Source organism: Sinocyclocheilus rhinocerous, unplaced genomic scaffold (assembly GCF_001515625.1).
Source record: "Sinocyclocheilus rhinocerous isolate Xijiao unplaced genomic scaffold, SAMN03320098_v1.1 scaffold677, whole genome shotgun sequence".
NCBI classification, from domain to species: domain Eukaryota; kingdom Metazoa; phylum Chordata; class Actinopteri; order Cypriniformes; family Cyprinidae; genus Sinocyclocheilus; species Sinocyclocheilus rhinocerous.
In genome coordinates this window covers 461,991-487,175 of record NW_015633185.1, presented here as the reverse complement: position 1 = coordinate 487,175, position 25,185 = coordinate 461,991, and the positions used below count along the sequence as shown (strand labels likewise).

The 25,185-nt window shown below is 36.8% G+C and overlaps 5 protein-coding genes and 1 pseudogene across 8 annotated transcripts in view; 5 read left to right on the top strand and 1 right to left on the bottom strand.

Moving 5' to 3' along the window:
- LOC107743510 (inhibitor of nuclear factor kappa-B kinase subunit alpha-like) overlaps positions 1–4,663 on the top strand; it is a 28,480-nt gene extending 23,817 nt beyond the window's left edge. For both annotated transcript variants that reach the window (XM_016556749.1, XM_016556750.1), the window contains 5 exons: positions 1,035–1,143; positions 1,293–1,440; positions 3,183–3,310; positions 3,441–3,540; positions 3,644–4,663. In XM_016556749.1, coding sequence (XP_016412235.1) covers positions 1,035–1,143; positions 1,293–1,440; positions 3,183–3,310; positions 3,441–3,540; positions 3,644–3,703 — 545 coding nt within the window. In that variant the 3' untranslated portion in view covers positions 3,704–4,663. The remainder of the gene's footprint in view (positions 1–1,034; positions 1,144–1,292; positions 1,441–3,182; positions 3,311–3,440; positions 3,541–3,643) is intronic.
- Positions 4,664–5,301: 638 nt separating this feature from the next.
- Positions 5,302–8,597, top strand: LOC107743610 (glutathione S-transferase omega-1-like). 2 transcript variants are annotated; one of them, XM_016556939.1, is made up of 7 exons: positions 5,302–5,391; positions 5,616–5,688; positions 6,432–6,540; positions 6,721–6,943; positions 7,060–7,161; positions 7,288–7,394; positions 8,193–8,597. In XM_016556939.1, exons 2-7 carry the CDS (start codon positions 5,658–5,660, stop codon positions 8,341–8,343), a joined length of 723 nt encoding a protein of 240 aa, XP_016412425.1. In that variant the 5' UTR covers positions 5,302–5,391; positions 5,616–5,657; the 3' UTR covers positions 8,344–8,597. The 2 variants fall into 2 exon arrangements, with proteins under 2 accessions (XP_016412425.1, XP_016412424.1); XM_016556938.1 differs by having other exon boundaries at positions 5,607–5,688.
- A 2,238-nt stretch (positions 8,598–10,835) lies between these two features.
- On the top strand, positions 10,836–13,320 carry LOC107743609 (glutathione S-transferase omega-1-like). 2 transcript variants are annotated; one of them, XM_016556936.1, is made up of 7 exons: positions 10,836–10,903; positions 11,077–11,128; positions 11,535–11,643; positions 11,843–12,065; positions 12,400–12,501; positions 12,582–12,688; positions 13,027–13,320. In XM_016556936.1, exons 2-7 carry the CDS (start codon positions 11,098–11,100, stop codon positions 13,175–13,177), a joined length of 723 nt encoding a protein of 240 aa, XP_016412422.1. In that variant the 5' UTR covers positions 10,836–10,903; positions 11,077–11,097; the 3' UTR covers positions 13,178–13,320. The 2 variants fall into 2 exon arrangements, with proteins under 2 accessions (XP_016412422.1, XP_016412423.1); XM_016556937.1 differs by having other exon boundaries at positions 10,878–10,894.
- Positions 13,321–14,699: 1,379 nt separating this feature from the next.
- On the bottom strand, positions 14,700–17,960 carry LOC107743607 (inositol 1,4,5-trisphosphate receptor-interacting protein-like). Its single transcript, XM_016556935.1, has 2 exons — positions 17,861–17,960; positions 14,700–16,469 (listed from the first exon to the last, which is right to left on the bottom strand). Exon 2 carries the CDS (start codon positions 16,453–16,455, stop codon positions 14,860–14,862), a length of 1,596 nt encoding a protein of 531 aa, XP_016412421.1. The 5' UTR covers positions 16,456–16,469; positions 17,861–17,960; the 3' UTR covers positions 14,700–14,859.
- Positions 17,961–18,932: 972 nt separating this feature from the next.
- LOC107743606 (calcium homeostasis modulator protein 3-like) lies at positions 18,933–20,675 on the top strand. The gene is made up of 3 exons (XM_016556934.1): positions 18,933–19,302; positions 19,389–19,644; positions 19,882–20,675. The coding sequence occupies exons 1-3, from the start codon at positions 19,016–19,018 to the stop codon at positions 20,332–20,334; spliced, it is 996 nt and encodes a 331-aa protein (XP_016412420.1). The 5' UTR covers positions 18,933–19,015; the 3' UTR covers positions 20,335–20,675.
- Positions 20,676–22,081: 1,406 nt separating this feature from the next.
- Positions 22,082–24,734, top strand: LOC107743587 (calcium homeostasis modulator protein 1-like; annotated as a pseudogene).
- The last annotated feature ends 451 nt before the right edge of the window (positions 24,735–25,185 follow it).

Genomic DNA, 25,185 nt, shown 5'->3' with positions numbered 1-25,185 from the left:
TTGCTGCCTTTTCCCGAGGGTGGGGTTTATCTGGGTTTGTGATGTCATGAACCCAGGAAGTAACTTGTTGTAGTCCCTACCAGCCGTTGTTGTAGGCATTAAACTGCCAGAATTTTAAAAGATGATATCTCCGTTTGCATTAAACTTTCAGCTTCATAACTTTGCAGATACTGTTTATGCTCAGACAGCAACATTAGACACTAACTAACGTTAATCAGCCACCCCTTTAAATGAAGTAAGTCTTATCTAAAACTTTTCTCTGATGAAGTAATCCATATGAAACCAACGCGAGGTCCAGTCTTTCCCGTCTGAGTTCATTATCTGTAATGTCATCACGCCCACGCGCAGCGCGTGCAATTCATATGGTAATCATCCACGTGAGACGCGTGAACCTGTAAACGTCCACATACAGAGTACATATTGTCCCAATCTACAGAGTGTTAAAGTAACACTGAAGCAGAGTTACCACTGTTAAGGTTTATGTGATATGTTTTCATGTCTAAAAGCCTGAGCAGTAGTTGTTCATCTTCAACATTGTTAACAGCGGGTTTTCTTTACTAATGCTCACTCGTCAATTAATTAATTGCTTAGGCAGGTTTTGTACTAAGAATGTTAAGTTTTAGAAATGGATTAAATCTTTGTCAAGTTGCTGTTTTCATACCTTTGTAATATTTTTCAGTCAATATTAAATTACTGAAAGAACTACAATTTTCACTTTGAAGTGTATTTTTTTTTTTAGGTTTGATATGTTTTCAAAGTAACTTGAAAGTAAAGTAATTAGTAATCTGATTACTTTTTACATGTAGTAATCAGTAATGTAATCAAATTACAATTTTCAAGTAGTAATAAGTAATTTGTAATCAATTACTTTTTTTGAGTAACTTACCCAACACTGCTCATAAGTTAATGAATTTTGCCCCATGTCTCATTCCATGTACTTGGATTATTTATCTGTGTAGGCAAAATTTCCTTACATATTCTTACTGTTAAATGAGTTACGGGGGTCAGTATATAGTGTCCTTCATTTCCCCTAGTGCCAGACCCCCAGCACGGCTACAGTGACAGTTCTGAGATGGTGAAGGTTATTGTACAGACTGTCCAGAATCAGGACCGGGTACTGAGGGATCTATATGCACACCTCAGGTAAACAGCTTTTGAAACCATCCAATTCACAATAAAAGAGGATTGTAATGATTCAAGTTTTACTGTTCAACCTGCGACTAGTTAATAAATGAATGTTAGATTGCATTTTATGGATGAAATCTAGAATCACTGTTGTGTCTTATTTGCAGTAAAATCCTTCTGAGTAAGCAGAAGATCATCGACCTCTTCCCTAAAATTGAGAGGACACTGGAGAGCATTAAGGAGGGAGACAGCACTGTCATGCAGATGCAGATCAAGAGACAGAGAGAGTTCTGGCACTTACTGAAGATTGCCTGTGTGAGTCACATGCTTCTAATGTCTCAGGGCCAGATATGCTCATAATATCACATAATCATGGACTTTCCATCGTTATAGTTTAGTGTGTATTAGGGGTGGGCGTTATGACCATTATCTGATAATTCCATCTATTTGGAACTTGATGGACATGAACAAAAAGACCAAATTACTTAAACTACTGCTCAAAAGAGTCAGACTTTTTTAAGGATGCATTAAGTTGATCAAAAGGGACAGTGAGTTGAATTACTGAAATAAATGAACTTTTCCACGACATTCTAATTTATTGAGATGCACCTGTAGTTACAGAAGATTTCTATTTCAAAATAAATGCTGCTCTTTTGAACTTTTTATTTATCGAAGAATCCTGAAAAATGTATTATGATTTCCACAAAAATATGAAGCAGCACAGCTGTTTTCAACATTAATAATAATAATAAGAAATGTTTCTTGGGCACCAAATCAGCACAATAGAATGATTTCTGAAGGATCATGTGACACCGAAGACTGGAGTAATGGCTGCTGCAAATTCGGCTTAGTTATCACAAGAATAAATTACATTTTAAAATAAATTAAAATAGAAAGCTAATATTATAGAAAATATTTCACAATATTGCTTTTTTACTGCATTTTTGTATCAAATAAATGCAGCCTTGGTGAACATGAGATTTAAAAAAAAATATTTTTAACCCTAAACTTTTGAACGATAGTGTAAAATTATTCATAACAAATAAATGATACATTGGCATTACAGTAAAAATTGTTGGAAGTTAAGTAACAAGTTAAAAACTCAAAGCAAAACTAATACCATCAAATGAATACTTCTGACTTTAAATTCTGATTGGTTGAGCTACATTCACAGCATTTCTAAAATGGCTCTATATATATATATTTTTTTTAACTTAAAGGGATAGTTCACCCAAAAATGAAAATTCTGTCATTAATTACTCACCCTCCTGTCGTTCCAAACCCGTAAGACCTTCATTCATCTTCGGAACACAAATTAAGATATTTTTGATGAAATGTGAGAGCTCTCAGACCCTGCATAGACAGCAACGCAACTGTAATGTTCCCAGGTCCGGAAATGTAGTAAATACATCGGTAAAACAGTCCATGTTACATCAGTGGCTCAACTTCGGTTTTGCAAAGCTACGAGAATACTTTTTGAGCACAAAGAAAACAATAATAACATAATTAATTCAGCAATTCTTCTCCCCCGAGTTACGTCTTCCGCCATTTTAGAGAGTATCACAACACATACGCACGCTTTTCCCTAAGCGTAAACAACGCTGATTACGCAGATTACGTTCATGCGCGCGCTTTCTCTCTCGAACGTAAACAACACTGATTACGTCGATTACGCTCTTGGGTACCCTCCAAAATGGCGGAAGACGTAACTCGGGGGAGAAGAATTGTTGAATAAATTGTTATTTTTGTTTTCTTTGTCCTCAAAAGTATTCTTGTAGCTTCGCAAAACTGAAGTTGAGCCACTGATGTCACAGAATGTTTTACCGATGTATTTATTTCGATTTCTGGACCTGGGAACATTACAGTTGCGTTGCTGTCTATGCAGGGTCTGAGAGCTCTCACATTTCATCAAAAATATCTTAATTTATGTTCCGAAGATGAACGAAGGTCTTACGGGTTTGGAACAACATGAGGGTGAGTAATTAATGACAGAATTTTCATTTTGGGGTGATCTAACCCTTTAAGCAACAATTGTAATCGAATGTGTTTGTGTTTAGGCACAGAACACCACACGAAGCTCTGTGAGTCAGAGTGGAGAGATGCCCTCCTCGCTGTCAACATGGAACCAGACTCAAGCCCAGTGCTCCTCTCGCCTCCCCATGTCCCTGCAAGTGCCGGACGAGGGGTAAATTTCTCTTCCAAGACTTAGTGAGCGGCCTACTAGTAGTGACCTCCTAGGTTTCAAAACACTGTGGCTGAGTTGATCAACAAAGTAATCAGGAGTGTTTGTTTTTCATGCTGCTGTTTGTTTTCAGAGATTCAGTCAATCATTTACTCGAGGAGAACCAACGCTATTTGAGTCAGCTTACCAGTTTACTGCAAGAAACCACTGAAGAGAAATCAGAGAGCATCATGGTAAGCACTTATTGTAGGTTTATTATGAAATTCATAGAAATTCTGTATCATGACTGCACATATTTGCTGCAGTAACACTCGCTGCTTTTTTTCTTTTACACAGGCTCAAGACTGGAGCTGGACTAAATATGAATCCCTGGTTGCTAAATCACAGCGTTTGTAGAGTTTTGGTGAACTCTGTAACAAAGTAACAAGTCATTATTTTAAATACATTTATTCATCATCACTGGGTGAGGGTTGTGTTGACTTGTAAGATTTGTTAATTATAAAGTAACTTCTTTGTCAGTATCTGAATTCATTTAAAATCACATTTTGTAGTCGCATAGCAACTCTATATATTTTGAGCATGCATTTTTAATTGACACAGAACCAAGAACATGCAAACAAAATTCAGGCTATGTAACTCCAGAAATTTATTTATTTACATACTTCATAGTTCACTGTATGGGCTGATTGTACTTTTATTTTAGGTGGTCGAGTTTTTTTTTTTTATTATTATTATTAAATATGGTAATTCAGCATCTGCACTTTAAAGGCTCACTGTGAATGTTCAGAAAGTTGTGATGTCTGGCAATGAAATTGGTCATGTTCAACTAATGCACTTAAACTTCCCTTTTTGAAATATTAAGAATTCTGTGAGGCCCCCAGTACAGGTTTACAACAGACAGATTGAAAGGTAGAACAGGGTTGAGGATGATAAAAGCGTAACTCTTTAGTCATAGGTCACATGAAAATGCGTTTGGTCAAACATATACCAACCTTTTTTTTTATTTTGGATTTGGCAGTGATGGTGATGGCAACAGACATCTTCATATCAGGTAATAGCAGCTAAGAATGAATGTGATCATTCATCAGTGGGCAAATTATAATCAATTAATTTCATCAGTTCAGTCATGTTATTCCCTTTTTAAGTCACATTTTCAACCATGGGTTTGTCCAGAGATGATCAGCATCACACAAGAGTGCTTCACAAACTTGTATAAGATTTTGCATATTATTATATTTTGTTTGTTTTGTTGGATTTTTATCTGAGGATATTTCAGACATGGGTTAAAAGCATCTTATGAAAGAACACTTAGGTTTTAACGTGTTTACTCTATACATGACAAATAAAGTAATTAAAGTGATATCCATTATGTTATCTGTGTGGTGTGAAAATACTTTCTTCTAACCACAATAATCAGATGGAGGTCTTCACTAGTAATTCATTGCAACTAGAAAGAAGTTTTTGAAAATGTTTTGTGAAATGTTACAATTTGTTTATTTTAAGATGCACAATTTTCCTCAAAAGATCTCACACAGCACAGGATGGGTAACATCATTTTCATGTCCTGAAGCAAATGGCAGTGCAAGCCAAGTGTCAAAATATTGACTGCAGTGTTATGATTAGACCAACCACAAATCGGTATGAAAATACATGTAAAAAAAAGCCATTCATCATGTAAATAGGTGTTAAAAATGACAAGTCGGTATACAAATGTATTACATTTGACGATTTTAAATGCTTTTAGTGCCACTGTAATAGGGAAATTCTCACATTTAAAAATGAAAATGTTACATTTAGAAAATGTGTAATTACGAAATAAAACCTTAAATGCTGTGCACACCTAAATGATCATCATAAAGTTTACATTTAGTCGAGAAAAGGTAAAATGTAAGTGTAAGGTATTTCGTTAAGTGCTCGCTGAGCTTTTAATTATATTTTACCAGTATATAGTGGTTGTGTTTATTGAGGACTTTTATTTTGAAACAACGAAGTGTTTTGAAGTTTAATAACTGGATCATAGACTGTATACATGCTACCTTCCAATAAATAGACCAAGTTGTGTGGCAAGTCGTACAGTTCGACAGGTAAGTATCATATTATGTGCACCTTTCAGTTAATATATCTTTTCGGTATTCTTTATGTATTTTATTTCTTTATGTTCGATACGGTGAAATATTAAATGATTGAATTTATGAAATGACAGTGGTTACCTAACTTCCTACTTAACTGCAAGCTGTTGCGTCCAGCTAACTTAATAAAAAAAAACAACAGTAGTATTTAAATGGAAGGTGACTTTTGATCTTTGCAGGTCTATTCGTCCACCACCACACCGCTCCTCCACCTTAAAATAATGGCAGCATCTCAGAAATGTCTTGGAAAAGGTAAGAAATCATTATGAGACACCAAAACGATGCAATTTAGAGCAGCATGTTTTTTTTGGTTTTTAGTTTATTGTAGATTCCGTGACTGAGCAGGACTGTGTGATTACTGTCTACTATTTACACAACATTTACTCGATCATCTTAAGTGACGTCTTTAAACATGTGCAGATCTGTCTTTGTTATGTTAGGAAACGGGGAGTGTCATTGTTATTTCATTGTTCACAAGAATTTGTACAAACTTGTACAAAGTGTGAACACTTGACAAGTGATATAACAGTTATGGGCCCAGGTGTGTTTAGTGCTGATGACAGTATGACACTGCACTTTAAATCACCACTGCATATTAACAGTGATATTTATGACCATGGATTCCATACAAGTGCTGCGTCATGCGCTCCTGGAATCAGCACTGACACAGATTGCAGTCATTGGAGTCATTCCTGTTATGCTTTACGTTTTGAACAAGTGTAACTTTTAAAATATGCATGTTTTGTCTGTATATATTCCACACAATAGACTATTAACTTTTAGTCAGTAGAGACTAATAATTTTAATATGAAAATGTAATGCATAATGACAACATCATGTGCAATGAATGCTCTTGTCAACTCTAAAAACCTGCTTATATTTGAAAAGACTTTTTGGATCATTAGAAACATGCAAGTGACATTACTATACATTGATGTCATTGCAGAAATGGGCAGATCAGGTCTAACATGTTTTTTTTTTAAATTGTGCAACAGGAAGCCCTGCTCCTAGCCCTGTGCCAAAGGACCATATACGGCTTTACAGCATGAGATTCTGCCCTTTTGCCCAACGGACAAGATTGGTGCTCAATGCCAAGAGAATTAAGTGAGTATAAACGCTAATTGGCATTAGTGAGTTATTTGAGGAGAAGTTGGGTATGAAGGTTTTCTGTTGTGCTGAGGGTGTCCATGACATTGCATCAATAAAATCATTTTAAAAATGTTTGGAAAACATTGTTTCTGCTTTGACTGAAAAGAAAAGCCCCTATGAATAATTTTGTCCTAGACACGACATTGTCAACATCAATTTGAAGAATAAGCCTGATTGGTTTTTGGAGAAAAATCCTCTTGGTTTAGTGCCAACGCTGGAGACCCCGAGTGGTCAGGTGATATACGAGTCACCAATCACCTGCGAATACCTGGATGAGGTCTATCCTGAGAAAAAACTGCTCCCATCTGACCCGTTTGAGAGAGCCCAACAGAAAATGCTGTTGGAGCATTTCTCAAAGGTATTTCCCAACTCACTTCCAATACTTCCATATTATATATATATATATATATATGTAGTCTTGCTAGATTGAATGAATTGAACGTTTTCATCAATATGAATGGATGTTCTTTTCAGGTGACTCCCTACTTCTATAAGATCCCTGTTGGCAAGACAAAAGGAGAAGATGTGTCTGCATTTGAAGCAGAACTTAAAGAGAAACTCGCCCAATTTAATGAGGTTGGTTGAAATACCGATAATATTATAATTGAGTGGAATAAAGATCCAATATTGGATTTCTGATGTTAGACGGATGTAAGGAGATACTTTTCCTGTATAAACTCCTGCTTTCTCTATGTTTGTCAGACCCTTGTCAACAAGAAGACCAAGTTTTTTGGAGGAGATTCAATAACAATGATTGACTACATGATGTGGCCATGGTATGAAAGGATGGAGATGATGGACCTGAAGCAGTATGTTTTTATCTTGGTTTTATCACATTTATAGGGTGACCAGATTTCTCATGGTTCAATACGGGACGGGACGGTGTGTGTGTGTGTGTGGGGGGGGGTGATATATAACCACGATATGAGAAATTTTATTTCATGATATCTAAAATTACACACACATATATATATATATATATACACACACACACACACACACCACACGTAAATAATTATTTATTATATAAAAATAAAGAAGCAAATTACAAACCATAAGACAAATACAATAGATACAAATTAAATATATAACACTATAATATATACTATATTTATAATAGTGTTATAAATATATAACACTAGACTAAATAACACTTCTACTACTTGCTCTGATCACCCAGTCGTAAAGAAATTTGGAAATACGGGACAAAACATGATTTTTTCAAAATAAGTCGGGACACTAAAAATAGATCTGAAATACGGGACTGTCCCGGGAAAAACGGGACGTCTGGTCACCCTACACATATATTAAGTGAGAAATAGAGAGAGAGAGAGAGAGAGAGACTATAATAGATGATGGTTATGACAGCAAAGTAAACAAATGCAGGCATTTTACAAAATGGAAAAATAAGACATTAATTTAATTTAAAGATATTTTTCTCAGTAAAAATATTTTACACAAAAAATTAGTATTACATTTAAATTGTTTAAACTAAAGAAGTAAGACACTCAAAATCAGTTAGTGGATTACAAAAATTTAATCAAATTAAATTAGACTCGTGCGAATGATTTCTTTGAATATTAACACTCTTTCTTCATAATTTCCAGCTGCTTGGACGGCACTCCTCAGCTGAAGAAGTGGACTGAACACATGCTGGAGGATCCTGCTGTACAAGCCACAATGTTCAGCACAGACACCTACAAGGTGTTCTACAAATCCTACATGGAAGGAACCCCCGATTATGATTATGGTTTATAGGATAAATCATTGTTCTCTGGTAAAACACACGTCTGTTTTAACAGAAAACATTTCAGATGGTATGTTAATATCCGTCCATCTTTTATACTGTGATCCTGATTAATATAAAAAGAGGATTTCATGCCTGATACATCATTCTTTATGTCCCTTTGACTTGTGGTTTGTATATCAAAAACATAAATCTAAACCTTTGATCTTAAAATCTTATATAACTGGTAGGGTTATAGTGCCTGAGTGATTTTTTTTTTTTTTTACCAATTTTTATTTTTTTTGTATCAGATGAATTATATGCATGAAATAAATTTAAATAATAATGAAACAAAAAACTTTCTGGAGTTCATTCAATAGATGAAATATTCTACACATTATATATAATCTTATTTTTGACTATTCCAATTTCAGACCAGCTTCATTCTTTGATGGCCTGTAAGGAGATTTTCCAGTATAACTGCTGTAGTTATTATACTGGAATATAAATACACTATGCCAACTGCAGGTGCTGTCCCCTGCTCAAGGGTTAAGGTTCTCATTATCACACCTCTCTGGAATTTAACCTGCAGTGTTTGCATTAATGACCCTAATAGCCCTAATCCATTAGGTGTCCACTTGAATCGATATGCACAGCTGCCAAATTTTTATCTCTATGATCACACTTGTAAAAATCGCTTTAATGAGCTTCTGCCTGAAATTAATTCATGTTAGCTAACTGTATAATTCTATTGTCTTGAACTGTTCATTTGTGAAATGAACATTAATGGGGCACATTCACTTCTGATAACAGGTCACTCTAAATTGTAATGTAGACACATTGCATTTTCTGTAAAGCTGCTTTGAAACAATGTGTATTGTGAAAAGCGCTATACAAATAAATTTTAATTGAATTGAATTGAACTTCTCTAATGAGTCTCCATCATACACCAAGTTCTCAGAATATGTGATCCATAATCTTACCAGAAGCAGGTGCCACTGAGGTTTAACATACATGCAGGAAAGATTACCACCTAAATCTGTCTGCCTCAGCCGACCATACCAGAGTCGAAGCAAATAACATAATAGAACTCACCCTCGAGGTGTTCTAAACCTATATGAGTTTCTTTCTTCTGTTAAAGCAGAAGGAGATCTTTTGAAGTATGTGTGTAACAGACTTAAATAGTATGAAAAAAAACCTCTGATAGTCAATGGCTACCATCAACTATTTGGTTACTAATATTGTTCAAAATATTTTCTTCCGTGTTCAAAAGAAGAAACTAAACATCTGAGGGGTTTTTTCTGCAGCAGTCAAAGTTGATTATAAAATGCAGTTAAAGGGGTTAAGTGTGACTTTGCACAACAGAAGCTTTGAGAAGTCAATGTCATAACCTATGACCAAGTGACCCCTTCCCCCCTTTTTTTCTCCAGAAAGGTCTACATACAGACAAATTGGCAAGCTGACTCATTCTGCAGCTGTAGAACTGCAAAAGAAACCTTTGCATGACTTTGCAAGACGCCCACACTAACTAACATAAACGGAGCATTATGTGGAAACAAATGAATAGATTATATAGATGATTTAATAAGATGTTGTACTTGACTTGTTAAATACAGATAAGATAAAAAGTCATTACACAATCCAGAAATCAGCTGTCAACTCTTAGGTCTGCAAAACCATACAAACTATATTAGTCATGGCCATACACTATTATTATAATTAATAATTATTGTGATGTTTGCAGGTCAAACTGTCCCCAACTGGTTTTGTAACAATTTACCAGTATCATACTATTAAAAATATTAACACTGCAAATAGCAAACAGATCAAAACAATAATATAACAAAATTACTTTACAACGAAAACAAAGTAAATAGTATGAAACCACATTTCATTTCACAAACAGTAACAACTTTAATTCACTTTTCAAATTTTCATTTATGTTTGCTTTTGGAGGCTATGTTGGTCGGGTTTTTGCTGTGTATTTGCGGGGTGTTTTAACTGGGACTGTTAACAAATATTAATATTAACTGTATAATAAATATTTAAAGTATTAAGAACACACACTGTTTTTAAATCGTTATTTTATTAAGCAGATTTGTTTAGTTGTATCCTTCCGCTAGAAGATAAAGTCCCTGGCAGAACTACTATGCAAACAACCAAAAAAAACGATCCGTTGTAAGAGTCGCGCAGTGATATGGGGAATATGTGTTCGGCAACATTGATGTTACTATTTTGGTCCGGTATGATCATAGTTGATTGTACAGGAAACATGACACGGCAAAATCAGAGAAATGTACAGTAAATCAGCACATATGGAGATAATAACAGACCTCTGAGCAGTTCATCATTTATAGTCGTTAAATAGTTGAAAAATTGGTATAGCCTACGCTTCAAATGCTTAGCATGATGAAAAGTAACTAAGAATCGTTTATTAAACGTAGTGAACTAGTTTTGAAGAAGTGTTTTATTTTGAAAGTTACATGGGTGTAAGTATGTAGGAGGAGTCATTATCGTCTGCCACACCATTCTTCCATAAAAACTCAACTTTTCAACTAACGTTAACTTCAGTCAGGTCAGCAGGTTCAACAGGTAAGCAAACCTTGAATGAATTTTTGTTTGCTTTTAGTAAAACATATTAAGCATCTATGATAGCCTTGAAAGTATTTTGCCTTTCTTGCCTCCGTGCGCATTATGTAACATCTTTAAATTCTTATCTATAAAACGCCCAAGTTTGTGTAGTCACCATCGAATGTTTTATTTAGGTGAACGCTCTGATCACTATAATGGCTCCATCTCCAAAATGCCAAGGAAAAGGTAAGAGAAAGCAAGGAAATTAGACTCGCTCACAAAGCTTACATTGTTTGATCTATAACTTGTAAATGGAAAAGCATTCATAAAAACATCCAGATATGAATTCACGTTAATCTGCATAGATGTTCAACTAGTTTCATTATCCACAAGAGTTTCATTACCAACCCGGTTGCAGAAAACTCTCCCAGATGTTGTCAAGCCATGACGTTGCGTAATCATTGTTAAAAATGTATTTCTGATAAAAGAGATTATTAGCTCTTAAAATTTAATTCAGAAACAGTTAAGAACCTGGACTTAGTGGCCCACATTATTTTACTGATGAAATTCCATGCATATTATGTAAATAACTTTTTCATATGCATGTACATATTTACATTATTGTGTCCCATGTGTTTCACTTTTGTAACAGCATGTCCTGCTCCTGGACCAGTGCCAAATGGTCTTATTCGGCTCTACAGCATGAGATTTTGTCCATTTGCTCAGAGAGCAAGACTGGTGCTCACTGCCAAGGGAGTTAAGTGAGTGCTAATGTTGACCTGCTGTGCAGTATTGGGTTAGATGGAGTGTTGAGGTGTGCCTAATGTGTACGTATAATATTTAGAGCGTAAATTAGATTTGAGTTTCTTAATTAACATTTTCTGTTTTGGTTGTGAGGAAAATCACTCTTTTAAATATCTATCCACTAACCAATTTTGATTTTATATTCCTTTTACATAGACATGAAATTATCAACATCAATTTGAAGGATAAGCCTGATTGGTTTCTAGAGAAGAATCCTTCAGGGACAGTGCCAGTATTGGAAACCTCAAATGGTCAGGTGATATACGAGTCACCAATCACCTGCGAATACCTGGAAGAGGCCTACCCTGAGAAGAAACTGCTCCCATCCGACCCGTTTGAGAGGGCCCAACAGAAAATGCTGCTGGATCATTATTCAAAGGTAGGCAGTTGGTCATTTTGAAACATGTACCTTTATAAAGCATCTGCCAGTAGAACTGCTGATTTTAATTAAGCTTCTCCATCAGAAATCTCACTGTAATCAGGACATAAGAGTATAGAAATGTACTCTTTATCCATACAGTTCCTAAAAAATCTGAAAGTCTTGGTATCATATTTTTATTATCAGTTAAGGAAACCACAATAACCAGGAAATTAAAACCATAACCACTCAGGAGCATTATTGAAGTATAATCATATTAATGATTTGAATTTCTTTGTTTTTTTGAATTAAGTAAATTTATGCATAGATTTATGGAAATTCATCCTCATTTCAGGTGATTCCATACTTCTATAAGATCTCTATGGGCAAGAAAAGAGGAGAAGACGTCTCAGCAGCTGAAGTTGAATTTACAGATAAAGTCTCCCAACTAAATGAGGTGGGCTGAAATTCCTACACTTTCTGAAAATATATCATAATTTATTAACTGTTTTCCTTTTATATATCTTTTTTTTTCAGTGTCTGGCAAAAAAGAAGACCAAATATTTTGGGGGCAATTCAATCACAATGATTGACTACATGATCTGGCCATGGTTTGAGAGGGCAGAGATGATGGGCGTAAAGCAGTAAGTTTGTTTTTTTTATTAGTGCATATATGCAATATATAATGAATGTATGATAAAAACGCACACATTTTACCCGACAGCAGGAGGAATAATGTGCTAAGTCATAGAGGTTAAGTTAAACAGATATGCAAACAGTGATGAATGACTGAGATTAGTAAAGGTAGGGCTCTGGTTCCAGCTGAGTTGAAAAGCACTTTGGTTCAGTGAACTTTGTGCACACAAGTACTTGTCTTCACAAGTAAACTTCTTGTGAATGCAACCATGCCTTTTGTATGTATTTCTCCAAAGGATAACTTGCTTGTAAACCTAATAGTTCCATATCTCTGTTCGTGTTTCAGTTGTTTGGCCAACACTCCTGAGTTAAGGAAGTGGATTGAATGCATGTTCGAGGATCCAGTGGTCAAAGCCACCATGTTCAGCACAGAGGATCACAAGGTGTTCTTCAACAGCTATATGGATGGAAACCCTAATTATGATCACGGTTTATAGAGTAAAACAGGATGATATCTGTCCATCTGTATGTGTATATTTTTTATCATTACTATTTTCTTAGTGTTAAGTATTTTTATACTGAATTTACAGCAAATGTAGCTTTTAAGCCTTAGACCTTAGAGTAGATCCCAGAGGGCCATGTAAAAAAAAAAAGAAAGGCTACAATAGGTATATTAACATGTTTGTCATTTATACATGAATATAAATAAACCAAATTTACAAACCATAAACATTATGGACAAAACATGTATGCTTGTCTTTATTATTCCTGTAGCTCAAACAGTAGCTATAGCTTGGTGCTAGCAATGCCAAGGTTAGAGGTTCAATTCCCAGGGAAAGCAAGAACTGATCAAATGTATATGTGTACCTTTGGATATAAGCGTCTACTAAATGCATAAGTGTAAATCCCTATATATCTATCACCAGTTTTCTCTTTGGTTGAAAGTGAAATGCTACTGAACCATGCAGTGCATATCGTGGGGTTGCACAGCATGGCTTTCTAGGAGGGGAAACTGCATAAATGTTTGTTTAGTGCATTTCTGATTAAACAAAATCCAAGACAAAGAGTAAAACCAGTGCATTGTACAGGAAAGATAAAAAGGCCCTTTCAAACCTGTGAAACAGCTTCTGCTTGGGCCTGTACATGTCACTGCGCCATTTCTTTAGATGTGCTTGCTGCTCATATTTTGTTTAGGCATTTCAACAATCCCTTATGTTGGCAGACAAGATCAAAACTGATAATACTGCTAAATACTCTGATAATGTTACAGAATGATATCCTTAACATGATATTACATCATTTACAATAACTTCATGGTTCAAAGATCCTGAATCAGCTGCCAGAATGATGATGAATAGCAAGTGAGTGTTTTTTCAACCATGGGCACCTTTGGCCCAGTGGAAAAATAAAATTCCTTAAAATCCTATTATTTTATAGCAGCAACGTCATTTCACTCTCTAATTATGTATTGTGTTTGTTAACATTCTGTGGTGGAAATTACATTTAGAAAATCTTTGTCTTGCTAAGGACAATTTCACAGCAAGCATTTAAGATATTTTAAATACACACTTGTTTTCACTTTTTGCCTGTTTTAACAGAATTACAGCTTGAAATGATGCATGATAAAATAACTGTTCTTAAGCGATACTTAACTTGATTTTCTTAACACATTACATCTTATTTCAACTCCAGAATGCTCTACACTGACACTTTTGCTATAAACTTGATTTTTAATATTATTACAATTAGACGCAAAGTTTGTTTATTGTCATGAATACGACACCGAAACTAAGGAAAAGTTGTAATGTGTACAAATTTATATAAACAGTTTATTCATTTTGGCAAAATAAATATTGAAATGGTTTGTGTATAATTCACTTTGTTGTGATAATTAAAAAATGTAAAGATTAATATTTTTTATGATGGATTTTATATTTGAAGATTGAAAGTGTCAGTCTGGGACAAGAGTAAAACAAAAAAAAGATATATATAACAGGCATTAGAAAAACAAATGCCCATAGTTGAAGAAACACCCAAATATCATCATAGCATCAGTACCAGTCAGTGCTAAACATGTCGTTTGCATTTAAGGTGCAAAACGGCATTATGTAATTAGTCTGTAGAAATCCCCTGCACTCAAAGCCAGATCGGTGAGTATGTCTACGTCTGGTCTGCTAAGCTAATGTCTCACATAACCGTTAGACAAGTGTGGGGTATATTCTTGAACAAGCACAGAGGTATTTCTGACCATCTCTTGAAAATGCTCTTCCATTTTGGCATATACATGCCTCTGCAACACAAGAGGCCTAAACAGGTTTATCGGCTCTGCAGTACGGATTATTTTGGGAACCAGAATTTCAGCTGGGATGCGAGGGTTCCCGACAACAACGTGATAGAGTCTCTTTTCCTCCATGCTTTGCTGAAGGAAGCCGAGTAGATCTCGTAATCTGTGATCGAGATTCTGTGGCTGCCACATCGCAGGACGTTTACTCAACAACAGATGCAAAAGCGCCGTCTTTATATGGTAATTAGAAAAGGCGCTTCTCCCAGTCAAAGCTGTCTGTTTTTTGTGCAAGAAAGAAACTATCTGAAGACAGTGAACATGACACGAATTTGTAGGAAGTTGTTTTGCTAGATGTTTAAGCAGGTTCTTTTCATAAACAGTTAGTGAGAGTTTCCAGTGAGTGTCTGAGGAGTTGCTAATGTCAGATGGGAAATGAGAGATGAGGTAAGCATCCGTGTCCTCAAACTGAACAGCAGGGGTAATGTTAAGAACGACAGTCTTTCCAGACCTAAATCTGATTTTCAGGGCTCCAGGGAAGTCCAGGTTCCGAAACCCCAGCTCAAAATCGTATTTATGAGAGATCTGGCCCCATGCTTTGCTCACCAAGATCTGGAACCATGTCATGATCTGATCTTTCGACAAATATGAGGTGTTCTTTGCACAGAGGAGCTCCACCAAAGTGTGTTCCTCAAGCTTTTCATACTCATTTCTGTTGTGAAGCAGACACAGCATATCATCACCGAGATTGGTTGAGGCACAAACACAGTCTGTGCCATTCCCACCTGGTTTTATTAGTTTAATCCTTCCACATCCTTGCAAGTCCAGTGGGATTTCAGTGGACGGGTCGCACCAGAGCTGAAACTGGAACCTGAATGACCGTGGAGGAGCAAAAGGCACAATGAGGTCACATGTAGGAGGTTTAGACGCTCTCCAGAACTCAAACATATTGCCTATTCCAACAAAGTCCTCGACTTCCAGCTCAGAGTCTCGATCGCTAACACTTCTCAAAGCCTCGAGCAGATCATCTGCAAAGCCCTCGATAAACTCTTGCACTCTCCCGCTCTCGTGGATGAAAGGATGGAAGCGGGTCTTGCAGAAGTTACTTAGGACCCCTTTATCTAGGACTACAGTCTTAGCGCTGAGATATTCGGCACTGGAATCTCCAACTTCATCTTCCATGGGGTCTGGCATTTCAGTAGGGATCATATCCTGCCTGCACACCTCAATTGTGAAGAAAATGACTAGGCAGAGAGCGCTCCAAAAGTACCAACTGTAACTGTCCTGATCACCAATCAGAGCTGTTTCTGTTTGAGAGATCTCCTGTTCCAGGCGCTTCTGTTCGGCCTCCAGCTTCTCCTGGTGCTCCTTCATCCGGGTCAGGAGCTCATCATCTTGCTCAGGGATGGTGGTGTTCTCATTAGGGAAGAGCAGCGGGTGGTTGAGGATAGCGGCTACTACCACCATGCAAACCCGCGTAATAGCACCTTGCATTCTTCACTGTGAGTCTGGGAAAACACACATTTCTGGATTAATGTGAGCTTCTTGAAAGGAAACACAACTTCTACCTTTTGTGAAAACATGTCATTCTTCAGAGTAGTTATTTGTCAACTGTAATACAAAGGACTGTCCTGCACTGGGGAAGGATGTCAGATAACCCAAGTTAAATGTCATAAATTACATGAAGCAGAACTGTTTAAAGATAAAAGTATCCACTGAAAACAAGAGATGTTTAAAAAAAAAAAATCTATATCAGGGGGAAAAAAATCTGTTTAATGACTTTTTATCTCTTATCTTGAGGTCTGGGTAAAAAGAAAAAAAGTGGTACCATCTCATCTCTGTTCAAAGTATTTTGTCATTTTGCCTTAACTGAATCTTAGGAAGGAACCTCATATACACTGAGGAGGACGTTATGTAATTGGTTTATTTATAGTGTGGCACTTGGAGTCTGAGTGATTCTTGGAATGAGGCAGATAAAATTCCATATTTATACAATCTGCAAGCTACTGGCACATTCCATGAATAAGGTACACTTTGGTATCCCATGATTTTTTAAAGCATTAGAGACACAAATTTTGTCAGTCGTTTCAAGTGATATTCAATTCATAGTAGTAAAAATGTAGGACTACTTGTCAAATTTTTTTTATCAATTGTGGCATTTATTTGGACTCTTTATACACCATGGTTAGAAGGCAAGCAAGTATCCCCTTCAGTCTCATTTTCCGCTGAATTTGTCATAACATAGAGAATAAAAAGAAAATAATAAAATGGCTCAAATTTTAATTTGATCTCAATTTTGGCTAATTAAAAAAAAAATTAGGCCCTTTTTTTTTTTTTGTGTACAAAAAAACAAATGACCGTCTATGTGGAACTGCATAAGTAAAACAACACAAAATAACAAAAAAATAGTTTTCAAATAGAGCACATAATGATAGGTAGTTGACTAATAATGTTGAGTTCCAGGAAATGTGTGTGGCGCTGCAAAGTTTCGAACATTCTTCAAACACTAAAGGGCGGAGTTTAGACAACAACAATTTACTCATTAAACAGAGAGAAATCTACAAATAGTTAGACACTATTACAGAAGAAACACTTGTTAACGCGTGCCTGAAATGATTCAAGTCAATGGTAAGTTTATCAGCAAACTGTAGAGGGCGGTGACGCAATAAACCAACGAGCCAGAGCATCTAACAACTTCTCTTTTTAATCAACACAATTGCGTATTTTCTTTTTGACGTCTTAAGATGTTTTACAAAACTCCTGTGGTTTACAAAACTCTTGTTTTTTTTATTTTAATCACAGCTGTTACGGTCTCTTGTTGAATAATCTATGAAAGAGCAGATGGTTACTGCTCGCGCAGCGTGTTCTTTTAGAACAAGAACAGAATAGTAACTTACACTGTAATCCAAGAGTTAAAGTCCAGCGTTGTTCATTGTTTCAGAACGATACTGAACCGACACAAGAGAAAGCGCTTCAATACCGTTACTCCTCTGTTTCCTCATCTGCTCTCACATCCAGGAAGTGACCAATGGGGCCCTTTTCGCTCCTCCATAAAAAGCACGTGGGTCAGTCCCGCTCTTGAGTCACATCATATGTCACACGCACTCCGTCTCCGGGGGTGGTGAAAACATTAACTTTTTATCTCGACGTGAGGAAAAAAAGTATTGAAGTTTTCACAATTTATAGGCCTTGTAGTGAATATTATATGCCTATAGTGTTAATTATGGATGTGCATGCAATTACAAAATAAAAAGGCTTCAATATATGTATAGCCCTGTTAAAGAATCAAAACTATGTTATATATGGCGAAGACAGTAATATCTACAAACGACGGTATTCAAATGTGGTTTTTCGACAAGGCCTTTACGCTGTTTTGTTTCTAGGCTCCTTTTAAGAATGTGCAGCTGCGCAGTGACTAAGGACCCACATGAGGTCGCTACCTCACCAAAGTTCAGCCAGATACACAATACACCTACAATACTGTGATATGAAAGAGTTTGTCAATTAACCCCCGTTGCAATCATCCGTTTGTAGGATCATTTTGAGCTTTCTTTTTAAGGTTATTTTCCTGAGGGTCACGCAATGCGGTAATTATTGAGAAAAATATCCATCCGTTCTCCTTAGCCTGTCCGGTCGCGGGAAAAATATGAAAAATGTAAATATGAAATAGCGTATTTTAAACCATCCGACTATTGAAAGGGAAGAAAGCAACCCTGTTTTAAATAGCTTTAAAGTCAGGTATTCGTGCGCACATTTGGGTGTGGCCAAATGAAGCAGGTGCGCGCGCTCTACACGTGAACCTATCACACTTCAGCACGCAGAGCCTGCGAGATGCGTTAATTTTTGTGAAACTTTCGTCTCCACGACGTGATCCATATAATTACTTTTAAATAAAATTAACCATTTCTCAGTTGAGTTTTTTTTTTTTTGTTTGTCTTTTTTGCAGACTTGATCAGCGCAGATTGCACAACAACGTATTTGGCGGTCGTTATCAGATAAGTAGCCTACGTTTGACACATCTGCAGCCTCTTATAGCTACAACGTAAACTAATTAATGGATCGTTTAAAGTTGGTTCTGCAATATTTCCAGTCAAATTCTGAGTCTATCTCTAATGGTATCTGTATAATATTGTCACTGATAAGCGTCAAGCTGTATACAAGTTTTGATTTCAACTGCCCCTGTTTACCGCAATACAATAAGATGTACGCACTGGGGGTCATGTTAGTTCCTCCAATTATATTGTTCCTTTTGGGAGTGTTAGTCAGTCGTCATACTGGGGTGCTGATGGAAGAGTGGGTCAGACCCCTGGGCAACAGGACAAAAAATCCAGCAGTGGTAAAGTAAGTTTGAAGCTAAATAATATTAATAATACTAATTTATTATTAATATTAATCATATAAAAATATGTATATTATTCTTTTCCCAGATTTTTGCTGTCATCAATGTTGCAACGGGCCCTTCTGGCCCCCATGGTCTGGATTCTGATGACACTCTTGGATGGAAAATGTTTCATCTGTGCATTTAGTATGAATGTGAACCCTAAATATTTCACAGGAATACCAAACAGCACTGGCCTAGAACTGATCAAGATCATGGCTAAGGTGCCTTGCAAAGAAGATGTTATCTTCAAAAACAGCAGTTTTCGGAAAGCTGTCTCACGCTATGTGCGGTGTTACTCTCAGGTGAATGGGTTTTCTCACATTTTTTTGTGCATTTTTTTTTCAGTGCTTACATTGTCTTTAGGCAAGTGAACTGTGATGTCAATGTCATTTTTGACTTGATAGCTGCTAAGTAAGATTGAGCTGTACAAAGTTGACAGGAGCAGACCTTTAGCAAATCTGTAGGTGGTTAAAATCCTTTCATGCTTTGCATAACTAGATGATTCATCTATTCTTGTACAATTTATCTTTTTCTCTAAGGCAATAGGCTGGTCAATCCTCCTTTTCTTCATTTTTTTGGGCGCTGTAGGCCGTGTCCTCAAGCCTTGCTTCAATCACGCCACTTTTCTGCAGACACGCTACTGGAGCAATTACCTGGACATTGAGCAGAAGCTCTTCGATGAGACCTGTGTCCTTCATGCCAGAGATTTTGCCAGAAAATGTGTGGTGCAGTTCTTTGAGAGTATGCGAGAAGACGTGACTGTGAGAATGCCCCTTTCAAATGCACTCAGACCCAGTACAATCCCTAATGAATATGAAGAGGAAGAAGAGGAGCGTCTGCATGGTATAACCAGACAAGATCAGGTGGATAATTTGCTGCAAACCTGGTACGAGTGCAAACCAGAACTGGATGTGACCAAGATGGCCTATAAGCCCAAAGTATGCATCACTTGGGAAGATCACAATGGAAAGGCATTATTCTCTGAAGTGTAAAACTTGAGAACTAATTGGCTAATTAATGTTAATTCAGAAGCAAAACCCTAAAAAGCTTGCACATTGGTGCATTGGATGTATAATTCAGGCCCCCATACGATTCTGAGGCGAAGATGCCTGGATGGAGAATGTTTCATCTGCATATTTAGTATGAATGTAGAACCCAAACATTTTTAATTGTAATGTTACAATCAGATTATTGTTAATTCAGAAAGCTTTGTTTTAACCTTCCTCAAGTGCTTGCATGCTGGTACATTTGAATATGCTGGGATTTAGTTTGTGTATTTTTGCATGTCTCTTTCCACACAATACACAACAACCTCATGGATATGGCTTGTATGCAAAACACCTGAAAACATGTGTATGTAGTAGTCTGTATATATTGTGTATATGTATATTTATTAATAGTATTAAGTAATAAAAATACCATCTTAGCTGCATGGCAGTTAGACCACTGCGTTCTGTGTTTGTATTGTCCATGTTTTGAAATGTACTTTTACCTTCAATACACCTTATGAGTAAGAGAGATTTTGTCTTGAAGTTATGTATTATGCTTGACAGTGAACAATTTAAGCACTGGACAATGCCAGGACAAAAACCACACCCAACTATTTAGTTGAGGATGTGTTAGAGACTTTAAAGGAGGGGCCTGTTACTCATGTGCATCCATGCATTAAAGGGGTCATATGATGCTTTTTTAAAGATCATTATTTGGTGTATTTGGTGTAACAGAATATGTTGACATGCTTTAATGTTCAAAAAACACATTATTTTTCAAATACTGTACATTATTGTAGGTCCTCTATGCCCCGCCTCTCTCAAACGCTTCGTTTTCTACAAAGCCCCTCCTTCCGACAAGCGCAGTCTGCTCTGATTGGCCAGTTGACCCAGTGCATTGTGATTGGCCGAACACCGCAAGCACTCGTCGGAAATGTAACGCCCCTTACCATAATCGCGAGCTTCATCTTTCAAAATAAATGTTAAGACAGTAAATAATGTCAGTTTTACCATCAGTTCAAGCCCAAAAGGGGAACAGAGTCGCATGACAGACACAATGATGAAGCTGGTATGTGTACACAAGCCACGGTTAAGACAGCTGACTCCACTGTGATGTGACCCCCTCTCTCTCTCTGTCACTCCCTCTCTCTCTCTCGTGCTCTCACGCTCTCTCTCTCTCTCACGCGCTCTCTCTCTCTCTCTCTCTCTCACACACACACACACACACAATGCGCAAAACTCCACATTTGAACAGTCAATAGCAAATACTTAAACTAATAACAAAACAGTAGCTGATTCAGAAGCGCCAGATTGTCATAGCAAAGTCAGAATTACCTCCTCCAAATATTTTCACATAGTGAGGTAGATATGTGGGGCGTGTTAGAACGAGCCGTTTTAGGGGGGCGTGGCAGAGTCTTAACTTTGATAAAGAATATCTCTTTGGTTTTGAGACTTTAGTCTTTGCAACTTCAGGGATCTTATCTATGCACAATCAGCTTGTAACACTCCAAAGAGAAAGGAAAACTTGAAATCGCATCATATAACCCCTTTAAAGCGACCTTGTGAACCTTTCCTCACTTTGGACTAAACTCTGCTCTAGCAGTCTTGCTTTCTTTTCTCTCTGACAAGATAGAGCAAGTCTTTGATTATTATAATAAGATTTATCATTTATTATTGCATGCTCAACTTTCCTAGTTTGGTAAACTTTGATCTACTATTTTGCTCTAAAAGGTGAATTGGCTTTTTGAAAATGGATAGGTTTCGGATTATGGTCCAATTTTTGCAAGCCAACCAAGAGTCGTTCATGAATGGCATCTGTGGGATCATGGCTCTGGCAAGCGCTCATATGTATTCCTCTTTTGGGTTAACCTGTCCTTGTCTTCCACACTACAATTATGCGTATGGAATCGGTTCCGTTCCGAATGCCGTTCCGCCAATATGGTTCTTTTTACTTGGATATGTACTTAACAACAACATATCAGTGTTAACTGAAGAATGAAAGAGACCGGTTGGAAAACGCAGGAAAGATCCGGCGGTTTTGCGCTACATGTTCAGCTCCATGACGCAGCGCGCTCTCATCGCTCCGGCTGTATGGATATCCGTGACTTTAATGGATGGCAAGAGCTTTCTTTGTGCTTTCAGCGCCACAGCGGATTTATCCGAGTTCCTCAACGAGAGCTATCAAAGCGTATCCAAAAAGGAGCTTCTGAAATTACAAGCAAGGGTTCCATGCAAAGACGTAGGCCTATTTGATGGACACGAGATTATTTCCAGAGAAGCGGCCACTAGGTACATTCGCTGTTTGTCACAGGTAATGACATTATTTCAAAACTTAATGATGAAATGGGATTTTCTAAATTATCTTACCTAGCCTATTACTATTAACGCTGGGTAAAGCGCAATTTTGTCATTTTGTAAAATTTTGCAAATGTAGGCTAATTTTAAAAGACTAGGCCTACGCAAGGGTTATAACTTATTATTAATTATAGTGTCAAGGTATACATCATGAATCGAAGTTAAAGTTGTTTATCAACAAACAACCAATCATAAACTGTTTTAGTGCTTACCTCATTAAATAGGTCTACAGTATATGGGTGCACATACGTTTTTCAGCCTGGTTCTCATAAGAGAACCTGGAGATTTGGTTTGGTCCTCACACTGCACATAGTGTAACCCATTAAATACAACTATAAAAAATAAATTAATCGTAGTGATAATATTGTTGCACTTTATTTATTTAGTTTTTTTTTTTAATGAAATAATTAAATAATAAAGTGTGATAATAATACTATTACATTTTAAAATAAAAAGGGAGTATTAAATACAAATACAACTATTTTATATTAAACTTTCAAATAAAATGCTAATATTTACTTCTCTGAATGAATTTTCATCATTTTCAAACTTAAAATCAGCAGGCTTTTATTTTGGCGGGTTGCCGGCAAGTAAGTGTATGCGCTTCCGGGTTTAGCGCTGCTGAAGCGCATCAGTGAAATTTCACAGGTTTGCATTGTGCTTTGAAAACGGCAGCGAGTAGCCTAGATTTATTTATCTATTCAGTTTGAATAGAAATCTTACAGTATTACAGTTTGTCGATCTAAAATGGTAATTGTGCATTAACAGCTGTCAACCATGCCAGTACGCAAATGCGCTATCAGAACGTACTAAACAGTGCATTTTTTATTTTGGTCGCGCATGCGCACCTGCGTACCACTTATGTGCACCCCTGTCTATATAGGCTATTCATATGCTTATAGAAACGTCAGTTAATGCACTAGAAACAAGTATGTTTGTACGTTTCATGCGATTTAAAAACAGATTTTCACAATTATACAAGATGTTACTAAAACAGGACAGGTCCAGGATTAGTTATTAAAGGGAAATTATATAGGCCAGGGATTTCAAAGTATAAGAGAAATGATGTAGGCCTATGACATTCAGTTTGATATATGGAAACTATATATTGTCTATATAAAACTAGGCTATATATTATATATAAATATATAAGCTACAACTATATAGCCTATTGTTTTATTTTTAAATTAATCTGTTGCGATGTTTTTTTCTTTCTTTCTTTAGGCCTGTGGATGGACCTTTTAAAAAAAAAAGTGACGTGACATGTGGCCAAGTATGGTTACCCATACTCGGAATTAGTGCTCTGCATTTATCCCATCCAAAGTGCACACACACACACACCGTGAACACACACCCGGAGCAGTGGGCAGCCATTTTTTGCTGGGGAGCAGTTAGGGGTTTGGTGCCTTGCTCAAGGGCACCTCAGTCGTGGTATTGAAAGTGGGAGAGCGCTGTACATTCACTCCCCTCACCTACAATCCCTGCCGGTACGAGACTCGAACCCGCAACCTTTGGGTTACGAGTCCGACTCTCTAACCATTAGGCCACGGCTTCCCATAATGGTAATAACTATAGCAGCCTTCTTGATAAGGGTGATAAGACCTTGTTTTACACAAGCCGCTTTTCTTAAAACCAAATATTGGTTGCACTACATTGATACAGAGCGCAAACTATTTGACGAAACGTGCAAAGAGCACGCTAAGAGCTTCGCTAAGGTCTGCATACAGCAATACTTCGAGAGCATCAGTGGTGAAATCGTTCCACAGTTCCAGCTACCCACAAAGAAAGGGAAAGGTAATAAAGATGATGATGATGGGGAAAAACAGAAGAGTGATGAGGAGAAGCTTCTTGGGATCCGTAAAGAAGACGACATGAATAAAGTCCTGTGGAACTGGCATATATGTAAACCCGCACTAATGCTGAACAAACGCGCCGAAGATATGAATGGACATGCGCACTTGGATAGGCCTACACTCCGCCTCTCAGAAGAGCGCTACACTCACACACCTGTGAAAACAACAGCTGTGGCATACTACTCCAAAGTCTGACTTCACATTTTAATCTTAATCTGAATTGAATGAAGTGGTATTGCAGTAGGCCTACTCACTGTTAAGATCTCGTTTCTATTTATTGCATGCCCTTTCTTATTTTATATCCTCCTGAGACTCAATCATTCGCTAAACATAAGTTGTTTGTTAGGCTACCATAAATAAATGAGAACATAAATAATAAAATATAATGGGCTTTTCTGTGATAAAGCAAGTACGCAGGTGTGACCAATGACAATAATAATAGCCTATGATGACGACGATGTTAATAATGAATGTCACTCTTTTTCTCTATGCAACAAATTAAGTTTGACTAAAATTAAAGTATAGCTAAATTTTGATGTAATCAGTCAGTCATATCAAGGACATTATCAGCAGCTGCTAACGTCACTCCGGAGGTATTCTTTAAGGTATTTAGCCCCATAGATATGTATATGTAGATGCTAAGTTT

Bases quoted from the DNA above. Each gene is read 5' to 3' on its own strand.
- LOC107743610 (XM_016556939.1), top strand. From the start codon at position 5,658: ATGGCAGCATCTCAGAAATGTCTTGGAAAAG. The intron at 5,689-6,431 runs GTAAGAAATCAT...ATTGTGCAACAG, and splicing joins TCAGAAATGTCTTGGAAAAG to GAAGCCCTGCTCCTAGCCCT. The intron at 6,944-7,059 runs GTATTTCCCAAC...TGTTCTTTTCAG, and splicing joins TGTTGGAGCATTTCTCAAAG to GTGACTCCCTACTTCTATAA.
- LOC107743609 (XM_016556936.1), top strand. From the start codon at position 11,098: ATGGCTCCATCTCCAAAATGCCAAGGAAAAG. The intron at 11,644-11,842 runs GTGAGTGCTAAT...CCTTTTACATAG, and splicing joins CTCACTGCCAAGGGAGTTAA to ACATGAAATTATCAACATCA. The intron at 12,066-12,399 runs GTAGGCAGTTGG...TCCTCATTTCAG, and splicing joins TGCTGGATCATTATTCAAAG to GTGATTCCATACTTCTATAA.
- LOC107743607 (XM_016556935.1), bottom strand. From the start codon at position 16,455: ATGCAAGGTGCTATTACGCGGGTTTGCATGGTGGTAGTAGCCGCTATC.
- LOC107743606 (XM_016556934.1), top strand. From the start codon at position 19,016: ATGGATCGTTTAAAGTTGGTTCTGCAATATTTCCAGTCAAATTCTGAG. The intron at 19,303-19,388 runs GTAAGTTTGAAG...TTCTTTTCCCAG, and splicing joins AAAAATCCAGCAGTGGTAAA to ATTTTTGCTGTCATCAATGT. The intron at 19,645-19,881 runs GTGAATGGGTTT...TTTTTCTCTAAG, and splicing joins ATGTGCGGTGTTACTCTCAG to GCAATAGGCTGGTCAATCCT.